Source organism: Phalangium opilio, unplaced genomic scaffold, assembly GCF_054372755.1.
Source record: "Phalangium opilio isolate 3A_F unplaced genomic scaffold, DU_Popi_V2 ptg000062l_1, whole genome shotgun sequence".
NCBI lineage: Eukaryota > Metazoa > Arthropoda > Arachnida > Opiliones > Phalangiidae > Phalangium > Phalangium opilio.
Genome location: NW_028324179.1, coordinates 1,618,738 through 1,632,670, shown reverse-complemented (window position 1 = coordinate 1,632,670; position 13,933 = coordinate 1,618,738). Strand labels below are relative to the sequence as shown.

General features: G+C 38.2%; 1 protein-coding gene across 1 annotated transcript; it reads left to right on the top strand.

The window, feature by feature from the left end:
• Positions 1 to 11,343: 11,343 nt before the first annotated feature.
• On the top strand, positions 11,344 to 12,858 carry LOC149663471 (uncharacterized). The gene is made up of 2 exons (XM_089842185.1): positions 11,344 to 11,491; positions 11,554 to 12,858. Exon 2 carries the CDS (start codon positions 11,827 to 11,829, stop codon positions 12,856 to 12,858), a length of 1,032 nt encoding a protein of 343 aa, XP_089698311.1. The 5' UTR covers positions 11,344 to 11,491; positions 11,554 to 11,826.
• The last annotated feature ends 1,075 nt before the right edge of the window (positions 12,859 to 13,933 follow it).

The following is a 13,933-nucleotide window of genomic DNA, read 5'->3' as shown; positions in this document are numbered from 1 at the left end:
TTTCATTTCATTTCATTATACATTATTAATATAATTATTATACATTATTAATATAATTATTATTATAATTATTATACATTATTAATATAATTATTATTATAATTATTATACATTATTAATATAATTATTATACATTATTAATATAATTATTATATTATGCTACATTGTTACATCATGCTACATTATGTTACATTATGTCCGTGGAAGCTAGTTGCTCCGTGTTAACTTCGCGCTTAATTTAATTTTAAATACTTACCCGTGACCAAGGCCCGTTTTACGGGACCCGCTAAGTACGCCACCGTCGCGCTTCCGAAGATATCCGCTGATGACCTGAGGACAGTCCGCTCCTGCAAGAAGGTAAATAATTTACGAATAGAACAAAACGAATAATATTAATAGTAAAAAATAAACGAACAAAATAGTTATTTTTTTCTTACGTAAAAAATCGGGCATCGTAAACGCGTCGTTAAGTTTTTTATTTTTGCGTCGCTCGTCAACGTTATCAGTTGCTCTTTGGTGTCCGTGGAAGCTAGTTGCTCCGTGTTAACTTCGCGCTTAATTTAATTTTAAATACTTACCCGTGACCAAGGCCCGTTTTACGGGACCCGCTAAGTACGCCACCGTCGCGCTTCCGAAGATATCCGCTGATGACCTGAGGAAGTTCAAGTGCCAAGAACAAGTTTTGGACCCTTCTTGGTTTTTTATTATCAGGTATTCATTTAACAATCTGACCACTCTATAGCAACTATATCCCTTTTTAAATTTGGGATCTTTTACTACATTTACGCGATTGCAATACCTAAATTAAATTGTAAATATAACTGAAAAATGGCGCCAAGTAAGGATCATTGCCACAAGTGTCAAAATCCATTCTATGGACAAGAACACTACGTACCTTGTCGGGTTTGTCTAGGTAGGGTTCACGGTAAATGTCTTAATGTTACGCGCGAAGAGGGTAGAGCTTTCTGGGATGGAGTAGACAGAGCAACAAGCAAACACGTGTGCTCTGTGTGTAAATCACAAAGAAACCAAGATTCACTGATCTCAAGTCCTCTTCCAAGTAAAGCTACTCAAAACAACGCTCAGAAATTATGCATAAGGGATCAGGATTTGGATCTGGCCTCAAATTATAACCAAAATGAACTGACAAGGAGTGCCGAAGACGTAGGACCGACGGATAAGGAAGTCGGAACTAAAACGAAAACTCAAAAAACTAACTGAACCACACTGAACTCTATCAAGTCTTTTATCTCAACGGAAACTAAACAGATGCAGAAAGATATGTCAGAATACATTGCTTCAGTTATCTCTGAACATTCCAGGAAGTCCTTGGCAAGTAACGATAAGCACACCGAAGTCATAAAAGGCTTTATGGAGGAACAATCAAAGGAAATTAAATCCTTGGTGGCAACATTGGATGTATTCGCAACGCAACTAAAAGTCCTTAAAGCGGAGCATATAAGGCTGGCGACGATTTCGATGGACTCTCGGAAGTGGGACGACGTCATGCGGGAGATTCATTCGTTACAAGCCGAACACGTAAACCTTTCAGCACTGTCGACAGAGGCTATATGTGCGATATCGGTAAACACAAAGAAATTGGGCAATATGGCCACTGAAATGCAGTCGTTAAAGGTTGAACATTCGAGGATTAGCAGTCTGTCAGTGGATATTCTTCAAGAAGTAAATGGACTTACTCAAGATGGTCAGATATCCCCTATGGCTTGCATAGTTCAAGAAGTAGAGGAGCGTAATGCTAACATTCAAAGCAAGAATCCAACATGGGTCGCGGTCACAAAACGAAAGAAGAAAAGCCATGGAAAGACCAGTATAGCGAATCCTAACAAAGGTGCTAAAATGAGCAAAAGACAGGAACCTGTCATAGTAGGATGTTTTGCCGGCGCTCCTTTCAAAGCAGCAGAAAAGGAGAAAATTACAGTCCTACGGAAAAAAGCAGTGTTTGTAACACGTTTCGAGCCCGCACTGTCTAGTGTAGACCTTAAAGAATGGCTCCTCGACAGACATGGTTTCAAGACAATTAAAGTTCTGAAATTCAAATCAAGGCATCATAAATTTTCGTCATTCTACATATCTTCCTCACACGATGAATTTAACCGCCTTTTGGATGGCGCCACATGGCCGAGTAATATACATGTCAAGCAATTCCGCGGTAACCTTTACAATAATCAAATCGACCCAGAAAACGATGGAACAAGACCAACAAATAGAGCTTTTGCAGAAGACCAATTTGAAAGAAGCCAAAGCCAAGTAGAATCTTCCTCTTTTTCCAACGAGAATTCCACCACTGAAAATTGCGTTGGTGTATACGATACGTAAATAATGAAATAGTGTTGGAAATGTCCTGAAATCGACTGCGCCGTACTGTAACTCAAATTGATGACCAGTAATTCTTTAAAGGACAAACTCCTAATTAAATACCAGAATGCAAGAGGTTTAAGAACCAAATTAGATGCCCTACAATCTGGTCTATTAACCACGGAAGCAGACATTGTCTGTATCACGGAGACATGGCTGTCACCGGCTTTCTTCAACGCGGACTTTATACCTAAGACCTTTACCTGTTTTAGGGCAGATGGACCTCAGGACTCTGAACGCGCTAGAGGGGGTGGCTCATTAATTGCTATAAACAATGAACTAAACCCTATAAGACGGAATGATTTAGAATTAATAAGGGAATGCGTGTGGGTTGAAATAGCTGTAAATAGACGTTCCACATTACTAATAGGTAACCATTACTTCTCTCCGACTGCTCCGCAAAATGAAGTTATAAATTACCTTGAGGAACTATCTACAAAACTTAAGCTGCTAAATAAAGAGTTCCTCATCGTTGGCGATTTCAATTTGCCAGGGGTGAATTGGGAAATAGCGGATATCAGCGGATGTACTCCTGCTAGGAGGCTCTTAGCTGGGGCTGTAGTCGACTTTGCCAGCGATCTAGGGCTTTCACAAATTAATACGTACGCCAATATCAAGAGTAATATATTGGATTTAGTACGTACCAGAAGTAACTCGGCAAACGTTACGAAGGACAATACCTGTCTTACCACTATTGATAATTTCCACCCACCAGTTGTAATATCACTAATAAGGGAAACTACTAAGGAGTCAAGTCCATCGAACAAAATCCATATCTTTCCACAATACAACTTCAAAAAAGGTAACTACAAAGAGCTATATCGCCAACTGCGAAACGCCAATTGGTCCTATTTTGATTCTATTTCAAACGTTGATAATGCGGTGGAGGTATTTTCTCGGATGGTTAAAAATTGCATGGACTTATATATCCCTCAAATGGGAAATAACAATAACCGTAAATCTTCAAAATTTCCAATATGGTTTTCATGGGAATTAAAAAAAGCATTAACCAGCAAGCACTATTACCATCGGAAAATGAAGAAACGTAATAACACGGTCGATGTAGCTAAATTTAAAGAACTTCGGAGAAAATGCCAAACATTACTTGCAAGGGACAGAAAATTATATGGACAATCAGTAGTTGAAGATATTACTAAAAACTCCTCGAAACTTTGGGAATATACGCAAACAAGGCTAAAACCAAAGATGGATGATATATTACTGGACCATAACAACACTCTTGTATCAAATACCGAAGAAATTGCCGAACTTTTCAGAGCAAAATTTACTGAACCGCTACAAACCAAAAATATTAATACCATTCTTACGGATTTCCCTTTCCAAAACGCGAATAGCTTTTGCACGCTTACAATCCCGGGAGTAGCAGTAAACGCAGCTATTAAAAGACTTAAACCTAAAAAATTGACCGGTATAGACTTTTTCCCTTCACATATAATAAAAGGGTGTAACGAGATCTTAGCCCCGGTCCTAAGCGAAATCTTTAACCTATCTTTGAAGCTGGGTGAATTCCCAACGATGTGGAAAACATCCATTGTGGTTCCTGTGCACAAAAAAGGATACGTAGGCGATATAGGGAACTATAGACCAATATCGCTCATCCCTATTTTCTCCAAAGTCTTTGAAATGGTTTTAAATGACGCACTCTATAATTGGTTCAGACAGTTTTTGGTCGACAGCCATCATGGATTTTGTAAAGCAAGATCCATTGTTACGAACTTACTCACATTTATGAACCATTCCGCTCCCATCGTGGCAAACCAGGGACAAGTAGACTGCGTATTGTTGGACTATTCAAAGGCGTTTGATCGCATGAATCATACAATCCTGCTATCGAAGCTGGAACACTACGGACTCGGTGGGCCTTTGCTCAAGTTATTAAAATCATACCTGCAAGATAGACGATGTGTGCTAAAAATAAACTCTAAAATAACAAAAGTTCAATATGAAACAAACATAGGAGTCCCGCAAGGCTCTGCTCTTGGTCCATTACTTTTCACAATTTTTATTAACGATCTACCTGCCCGTATACAAAATAAATCAGAATTAGCCACTTTTGCTGATGATAATACGTTGTTTCGCATCATAAAATCTGCTAGTGATTGCGAGCTTCTAAACCAAGATCTTAAAAAAATAGGCGTCTGGAGCGAAAGCAATGGATTACCATTAAATGCCACCAAGAGTAAAGTGGTCTCGTTTACCCGAAAAAATAACTGGATTAGGTACAATTACTGTATAAATGGGGTCTCTATTCCCAGGGAAAGTTCTACTTCTGATTTGGGTGTAATTATGGATCAAAAACTCCATTTTAAACTTCAAGTATCTAACATTAAAAACAAGTGTCTTAAAAGTCTCTACGCTATACTTAAAATAGCTAGAAATCTAAAATCGGCAAGGGTCTTTAAATTGTTATATTTTTCAATAATAAGATCAAAAATAGAATTCGCCTGTCAAGTTTGGTCAGGATGCAGTAATTACCTGATAGTTTTGTAGAACGCATCCAGCGTAAATTTATACAGTTGTTATATGAAAAGTTTTTAAAAAGAGGTTACTGTGACTATACAATAATTCTTAAAAACCAAAATCTACTAACTATTAAAAACAGATTTACCTATATGGATGTAAGTTTCTTGAACAAGCTCATAACTTTTAAAATAGACTGTAAAATTCTGTTGAACCAAGTGCGGTTTCAAATTCCACATAAAAACCTTCGGCGTGACATAACATTTTACATAGATAAAACTAATAAAACAATGCTAAATCCCATTAGTAGAATTCAAAACAAGATTAATATTAATTGCTACGCTTTTAAAGAATTTGACTTATTTGAACAGAGCCAAGTTCGCTTCAAAACTCTTTTTAAATATTGTGAAGAACTGTGACATAGGCGATTTGCTATAAGATACTTAAATTCGAATCATAATGGTATCTATCGGATTTTAAGCATAATTGTCAGTTAAATTTTAAATGTGGATTTTAAATTTTAACTCTTTAAGTTTTAATTATATATTATAAATTTTAAGTGGGTAGGGAATTTATTGTATTTAACTGTAGGTAACAATGTAAAGCATTAATATATATTATATAATCCTGTATTACTGTAAAAAGTGGCCATGTCATGTTGTGGTCCAGGATTCAAAAATAAAATTCAATTCAATTCAATTATACATTATTAATATAATTATTATTCATTATTAATATAATTATTATACATTATTAATATAATTATTATACATTATTAATATAATTATTCAATTCAATTCAATTCAATACCAGTTTATTGTCTCTGCTATACAACATGCCGTTGGCACTTTCCATAGTACAACAGAGGTTTTATATTAGTTTTAAATTGTGTCACAATAAAAATATATAAGTAAAGTTTTAAAAACAATATACTTATGAAATAAAAGATAAAATTTATGAGTTGATGAAATGGGTAAGGCTTTGCACTTTAGCGCTCTGTCTTATTCTTTATACATTTGCTTTTGCGCATTTGAAAGTAAGTAAGTTTCTATGATAAGGATTCGTTACTTTCTATCATTGTCATTAAATTGATTGTTTAGGAATAAAGTTTTAAGCTCGTTCTGAAATCTGGTTTTAGAATTTTGGAAAATATCGATATTATTACTGATTTTATTATAAGTACTTTGAGCCCTATTTAGCGGATTTATTCTATTGTCTTTTGCAATGAAGAATGTGTCTTTTACTCTTGTATTTTTGGAGTTGACCTTGAAATATATATATTTTACTAGTTCGGATGTGTCTGTTCTGTAATGTATGATGCTGTGTAGAAAAGATAGGTCGTTATATTTTAACCTGTTAGAAATGGACAATATTTTTTGATCTGCTAACACTCTTTCATACTGGTATTTTGGTTTCTTAAGGAAGTATTTGTTAAGCAACTCTACGTATTTTCTTTGCAGACGTTCCAATTGAGCTATGCTAGTACTTGAGCATCCTCCCCAGATACTACAGCAGTATTCTATTTTTGGCCTGACTATTGCCTTATAAAGGTTAGAAAAGACGTGCATACTGTTCAGATTTCTCGCTATAGCCAGAACACCGTAAAGCCTTCTCTTGCAATCGGATATTACATGTCCTATTTGTTCCTGGAAGAATAGTTTGCTGTCCATCCAGATTTAGTTATGAACGTCTTTACAGCGTTAAGTGGCATTTCTTTTGATAGACCCCATGCTCTCATTCGCTCTAGCTCTATTTCCAGTTCCTTACAATCGTTTGTAGAATTTATTTCTTTAAATGCCTTGTTGTCGTCAGCAAAAGCCTTTAACTTTACAGTCTTTGTTGTTGAATTATAAAGGTCGTTCATAAATATTAAAAACAACAGCGGGCCTAACGATGATCCTTGCGGAACTCCCCTGACTGTATTATAGTTAATACGGGTGAGTTGACCGTTGACTTTGATGTAATTCCTCCGTTCATTTAGGTAACTCTGGAGTAGTTTTAACACTGATCCTCCCATGCCGTAATTACCTAGCTTTTCAAACAATAGCTCATGGTTCATGCGATCGAACGCTTTTGATAGATCCATGAATACGCAGTCAATTTGCTTCTGTTGAGTGATCCGCGGTGCCACATAGTTCATAAAAGAGCTTAAGTTTGTTAGGGTTGACCTCCCTTTTCTAAATCCATGCTGATCTTCTGAGCTGTAACGTTTAAACCAGCTGCTGATGTGTTTATGGAGGACCATGTCAAATATCTTTGCAAATGTTGAAATGAGCGTAATTGGCCTATAATTATTGGCGTCGCATTTGGTTCCTTTTTTGTGTATAGGAATTATAATTGATGTTTTCCAGGTACTAGGGAAGGTGCAGCTTTTCAGAGACAGATTGATGATATGTAGCAATAAAGGTATAAATATATCTCTACATCCTTTCACTATGAAACTTGGAATTTCATCTGGGCCAGTGGATTTTTTCGGTTTAAGTTTTTTTATTGCTTCATATACGTCTTCAGCCTTGACTTCCAGATGCGTAAAGGGCTCAGCTGCCAAATGGAGGGATCCACCAAGTTCTTTTACACAGGACCTGTTGACTTGGGTTTCCCGTTGCCGAGGTTTGGAGTCCGGGCCTCCAATGTTTGTAAATAAGTCGCGGAAGATTTTGGCAATGTCCTCGCTGTGTGTGATGTAATCACCGCTTTCATCCAGCAAAATTGTTCGCTCTTCGGTTTTCTTTTCAAACCTGCAGTTCACATAATCCCAAAGCTTGGCCGGCTTGTCACGTAATTCTGTAATGATACTTTTGCTCCTTTTGTCCCTGTCTTGTCTAAGTAATCTTTGTGCTTCTTTACGCTTCGCTTTAAACTTTTCCATGTCCGCAGTTGCTCTGGATCTTTTATATTTCATGTGCTTGTATTTCTTCTTTGACCGAGTGCTGTAGGATGGACACAGCCATGTTTACATCTGTCGAGCTCAATAGAGTGGACCAGTCTCTATTTGATAGTCTTCTATACAGGTTTTCGTAGTCTCCACGCTTGTAATTTAATATTTGTTTCTGTGCGCTTGTGCTGGGATGTTGATTTTCTATATAGGCTTTAATTTGCAATGGTGGATGATAGTGGTCAATCGGGAGCAAAAAGCTTTGGTCGTTAGAAGTTACAATGTCTATGTTTCTAGTTAATATAAGATCCAGTGTGTTTCCTGAGCGGTTTTGGTATCTATTCATTTGTTGCATGTTTAATGCGCAGATGAATTCCATTACCGTTTCAGCTTTCGGCTTGACCATACCATTACAGTTGTTGAATGTCTGTGATTTCCAGTTGACACCGGGTAGGTTAAAGTCTCCCATCATGAGAATATTTGCTTTGCTCCCCGCTAACTTTGCTAGCAATTTGGCGAAATAATTCTTGTAGCACTCATGATTTAGGCTCGGAGCAAAATAATGGTTGCCAATTAGAGTGTTGGTTCCAGTGCCCCCTACTATTTCAATCCAGACACATTCCTCTGTTAGTTCTAGGTCCGTTCTTCTGGTTATTTTCAGAGTTTTGCTTCCTATGATCATTGCACCACCTCCTCTATTGCTGAGATTCTCGTTCTCTTTGCGATCCGCTCTAAAAGCTACCATATTATTAGGAATGAAGTCCGCACTAAAGTGTGTACTGTTTAGGAATGTTTCTGTGAGACATATGATGTCAGTCTCGCATTCCAATAGATTGGCATAGAGGGTGTTAAGCTTGGTCCTCAGCCCTCTGACATTCTGATATTTAATATTCACATATTGTCTGAATCGTTTCTCCATTATGGTAAGCAGAATATCTTTGATATCTATGTTCTGTATGTTCTGTGTTTCGGCTTCTATTGTATGTCGACATCGTCTTCGTGTACCACCGAATCAGTAGTGTCTGCAGATTTCCTTGTGTCGTTAAGGATAGCAATCAGCCCAGGGCATTTTTTATTGTTATTGACCTCCTCCGACTTTTTCGGAGTTGTTTCGTCCAATATTTTGTCTCTGGCTCCATCGTACTTCCTGTTTTGGCGTAACCATCCCTTATATACCGAATAAACAGAGTTTACCGGCCAGGATTCTGGATTGTTGAGGAGCTCAAATTCGCTGCTTCCCACCGCAACGTGATAGGAGGCATATGTTGGAAAGCGAGTTTTCAGTCTAGTAACGATTACAGTTTTTAAGTCATATTCGTCCACTAGCCAGTTTTTAAATTCTTGTGTTGTGAGAGCCGGGTCTATGCGTGAAACAAAGAACGCCTTTTTCCTGATTATTTTCGTATTTTCAGGGAGGGCCCTCACTATGGTAGATTCCTTTTTCCCAGTGGTTATGACTTTAGTCTTCTTTGGGCGATTGTTTTTAGGCATCTGGTTGTTACTGGATTTTGGCTGATTACTAGATTTTGACAATAGATCTTTGGAGGCGGCTTCCTTGTAAGTTAGCATTGGAGATGTGTTGTTCCCTTCAGATAAGGCTTCTTCTACTTTCATGTCAATGAGGCTCATTTGCCCCGTTATGACAGAATTTTGAGTTTTCAGTTCCTTGAGTTCAGCCATTACGCCATCTAGTTTACCATTAACTTCTGGATGCACTATTAGCAAGGGGTCTTTAGGAGATGAACCGTTGTCCAGTGATCCTTTTATACCCTTGAGACTTGTGGATATGGATTTGTTTTGCAACTTTAAATCCGAAACTTCGCAGCCAATAGTTTGCAGTGCATCCATGATTAAATTTTGTTTATCCGTGGTTGGTTGATCTGGTCGAGTCTCGAATGCACGATCCCTCAGTTCCTCTATTTTCTTTACAAGTTTTGGGTATTGCACACGGACAATGGATCCAAGATCTTTTGTCGTATTTTTATGAAACTCATTTTCGTCATTATGCTTCGCAAGTGAGCTCTCCCTCATACCTTCGAGTTCTGCCTTAATTTCAATGTTCTGTTCTGTGATAACTGCAACCTCCTTTCTCAATGAGCAGATTATCTCGATACTCTGGTTGTTTTCTTGGTCCAGTTGTGTGTTAGGAGTAGGCTTAAGTTTAGGATCATTGATTGTTGTAGGTGTAGTAATTGTCTGCCTAAGAAGCGTAACTTCCTCCATCAGCTGTTTATGTTCAATTTCCATAGCTTTGAATCCCAGAAGAAGATCCTTCATAGTTCTATTTTGGTCACATAATGCGTCACTTAGGCATTCCGGAATGAACTTAGTAAGAAAACTAACTACTGCTTTACCCGCGGGTTTAAGATCTGTTTTTTCCTTAAGTGTTTTACCAGAAGTTTTGTTGATTATATGTGTTCTTGTTTTGGAGTTATTGAAGGAGAACGATGGCGTTCTTAGGTTACTTATTGGAATTTTCTTTATGTGCTTATGGCTCATGGACCCTTGAGTAGGTCCACTTAAGAGCGTAGTCTGTGCTGTGCTGTTTGGACTCAGGTTAGGTTCTGAGGCAGTCACAGTACCCGATAGAGATGTGTCGCAATAGCCACAAATAAAGTCACTGTAATCTACATATACGTGCTCAAGGCAGCCTGTATGAACCCTAAAGACACACTTTGTACATTTTATACTTTCCTGTCTACCATAGACCTTATCGTTACAAATTGGGCAAGAATGTTTATATGGAGCCATACTATTATTCATTACCAGAAAGAATGCTTAGAATTTTGAATTTTGCTATACCAATCAAAAAACTAAAGAGGGTCCAAAACTTAAAAAAAAAAGTTTAAAATTTGATAGACTGATAATCTAACCGTAGTCCGCGGATTCGAAAGAATGACTGATAAGGTTTTAAAATTTAATCGCGACTTTAAAAAATCAAATGTTTTTTAACCCTATCTCGGTGTATACACGTGGCGGAATAAGTTTTTAATTTTTTTTTTTTAATTTTTAAACTTTCCTTCCCTAAGTTTAAACCGGTAACTGTTCTTGCTTTGAGAGGTAAGTAATTGAAATGTTGACTTATCTTCTTTTATTCCAGGTGCTTCCAGGACAAGGCAGGATACGTTGGCAGTTTGCGCGGCACGGAACCCGTAGAGTGGGCCTTGGTCACAGGTAAGGGTACTTTAAAACTCCAGTTATAACTTTAAATTTGATAGACTGATAATCTAACCGTAGTCCGCGGATTCGAAAGAATGACTGATAAGGTTTTAAAATTTAATCGCGACTTTAAAAAATCAAATGTTTTTTAACCCTATCTCGGTGTATACACGTGGCGGAATAAGTTTTTAATTTTTTTTTTTTTAATTTTTAAACTTTCCTTCCCTAAGTTTAAACCGGTAACTGTTCTTGCTTTGAGAGGTAAGTAATTGAAATGTTGACTTATCTTCTTTTATTCCAGGTGCTTCCAGGACAAGGCAGGATACGTTGGCAGTTTGCGCGGCACGGAACCCGTATAGTGGGCCTTGGTCACAGGTAAGAGTACTTTAAAACTCCAGGTATAACTTTAAAATTTGATAGACTTATAATCTAACCGTAGTCCGCGGATTCGAAAGAATGACTGATAAGGTTTTAAAATTTAATCGCGACTTTAAAAAATCAAATGTTTTTTAACCCTATCTCGGTGTATACACGTGGCGGAATAAGTTTTTAATTTATTTTTTTTTAATTTTTAAACTTTCCTTCCCTAAGTTTAAACCGGTAACTGTTCTTGCTTTGAGAGGTAAGTAATTGAAATGTTGACTTATCTTCTTTTATTCCAGGTGCTTCCAGGACAAGGCAGGATACGTTGGCAGTTTGCGCGGCACGGAACCCGTAGAGTGGGCCTTGGTCACAGGTAAGAGTACTTTAAAACTCCAGGTATAACTTTTTATTATACATTATTAATATAATTATTATACATTATTAATATAATTATTGCTCGTGCAAATTTTCTTTTTCAAACTCGCGCAGTTATTTTTTTCAAACTTATTTTTACCGTGTTAATTAAGCCGAGGCTTAAATCGACTACCCTACCCTTGCGGTGCTTAAAGTAGATGGCTCCTGCTAAGGACCTTTGTTGGGTTTGTCAAGCACCCTTTTTTGGTAAGCAAAAAATATCTACTTGCTGCTCTGATCCCTGCAAGAATCGCGCACATCTGAAGTGCACCACGTCCACAACCTGCTCTAAGTGTCATTCGGCTAATGCAGAGGCTTCTAAGCAATCGAGCCGTTCTAGCGACTTAGGACGTGGTTCCTCTTCGAGCATGATTATCGAGTCCGATACACAGGCTCTTACCATGAACGAGGTGCATGATGCCCTGAACCAGCTGCTCCGTACCAACAGCTTGACTCGTGACCCGGACTCCATTCTTGACAAAATTCTCGAAAAACTAGAATCTACGGAAACTATTGTAGTTACCTTACAAACCAAGATTGAAGAACTTGAAGAGCGGGTCAAATCACTTGAAACTGAAAAGGCCTCCTTGACGTCCCAACTCATTACTTGTAGAGATGCTCTGCCGACTACTTCCCGTGGCGTAAATGTCCAAGCTAAGTCATTTTACCCAGGCCCGTCTTTTCGTCAGTTACCGGCACACGATTCTAGCATCCCATCGGCTCAACCATGGGCTAGTGGTTCATATGCTTCTGCTTTGCTGAAAGACGTGCCAATTTCAACTGAAAATAGACCTCCCCGGAGGGTAACGGAGCCCAAATCGGTACAGTCCGGCTCGGCGGTGCATACCAAGATTAAGGCTGCCTCTAGCAGAATTCGCGTAAAAAAGGCGCTGTTTATCAGCAGATTGGACCATGACTTGACTTCCTCGGAGTTGAAGACGGCCTTAGATGAAGAGGTTGGTGTTAAATCGGCCGTTTGTATTCGGTTACGCCCAAAACACCCGAATCCGGACCACTCATCCTTTTACGTTACTTGTGACGACCAATCTGAATTTGACAAATTACGCGACCCTGCCATCTGGCCCGTCCATAGTATCATTGCTGACTTCAATGGAGTACCACGTGAAGCACATAAGCACTCTTCCGAGTTGGAGAAAAATACATCGGACTCTACAAATGAACTGCAATGACGGCCTTAAGTATTGCCTACCAAAACGTACGTGGTTTACGTACTAAATCGGATGAATTTTTGAACAATGCTATTTCACTTGATGTGGATATAATTTGTCTAACTGAAACTTGGCTAAACCAAGAACATTTTACTAAAAATTATTTTCCGGATAATTACACGGTTTATAGGGGTGATCGTCCTGATCATGATTATAAAAATGTTCGGGGCGGTGGTGCCCTTATTGCAGTTAAAAATTCTTATTTTAGCACTAGACGTCACGATCTGGAGGGCGTGGCTGAGTGTGTTTTTATTCAAGTTAAATTGGGCTCTGATGAGGATCTGTTAATTGGTTCTGTTTATTTCCCTCCTGCCTCAAATGATGAGCGTTATAATCAGTACAAATTGCGCCTCCTTGAAGAACTGCCTCAACAGGACACCAATTTATTGCTCCTAGGAGATTTTAATCTACCCGCAATTAATTGGCAAATTAATGGCACTATGGGTTGCACCTCTTTGACCGCGGCCAAAGCTAGTCATATTTTTGAACTTTGTTATTTTTATAATCTGCGCCAATTTAACGCACTACCTAACTGCAGTGGTAATGTACTTGACCTCTGTTTAGCAAACATTAACGAGTTAGAAATCTTGAAATTAGACGAACCTTTTGTTACTATTGACACGTTCCATCCGCCATTTTTGGTTACGTACCCAATTTCTTTAAGCGACCATAGGAAAGGGACGAAACTTACCTATAAGTTCAAGCTTGGAGATTACAATCTTCTTTATGCCCGGCTACGTGATTCGGACTGGTCTGTAATACTGGATTCCCGCGATGTTAATCATTGTGTGGAAACTTTGACTGCTTACATTCAAGGTGCCATGAGCACTGCCATTCCAATACGTGTTGTAGGTAACTCCTTTGCTTTCCCGAACTGGTACTCCACTCAATTGCGCACCGCCATAAAGCGCAAAAAATACTATTTCAATAAATACAAGCGTACCCAAGTCTTACAAGACTTTATTTCTTTCAAACATCAAAGGGCGCTTGTCAGAAAATACACCAAGCGTGATAAATTAGCAGAGGGTGATCGAGT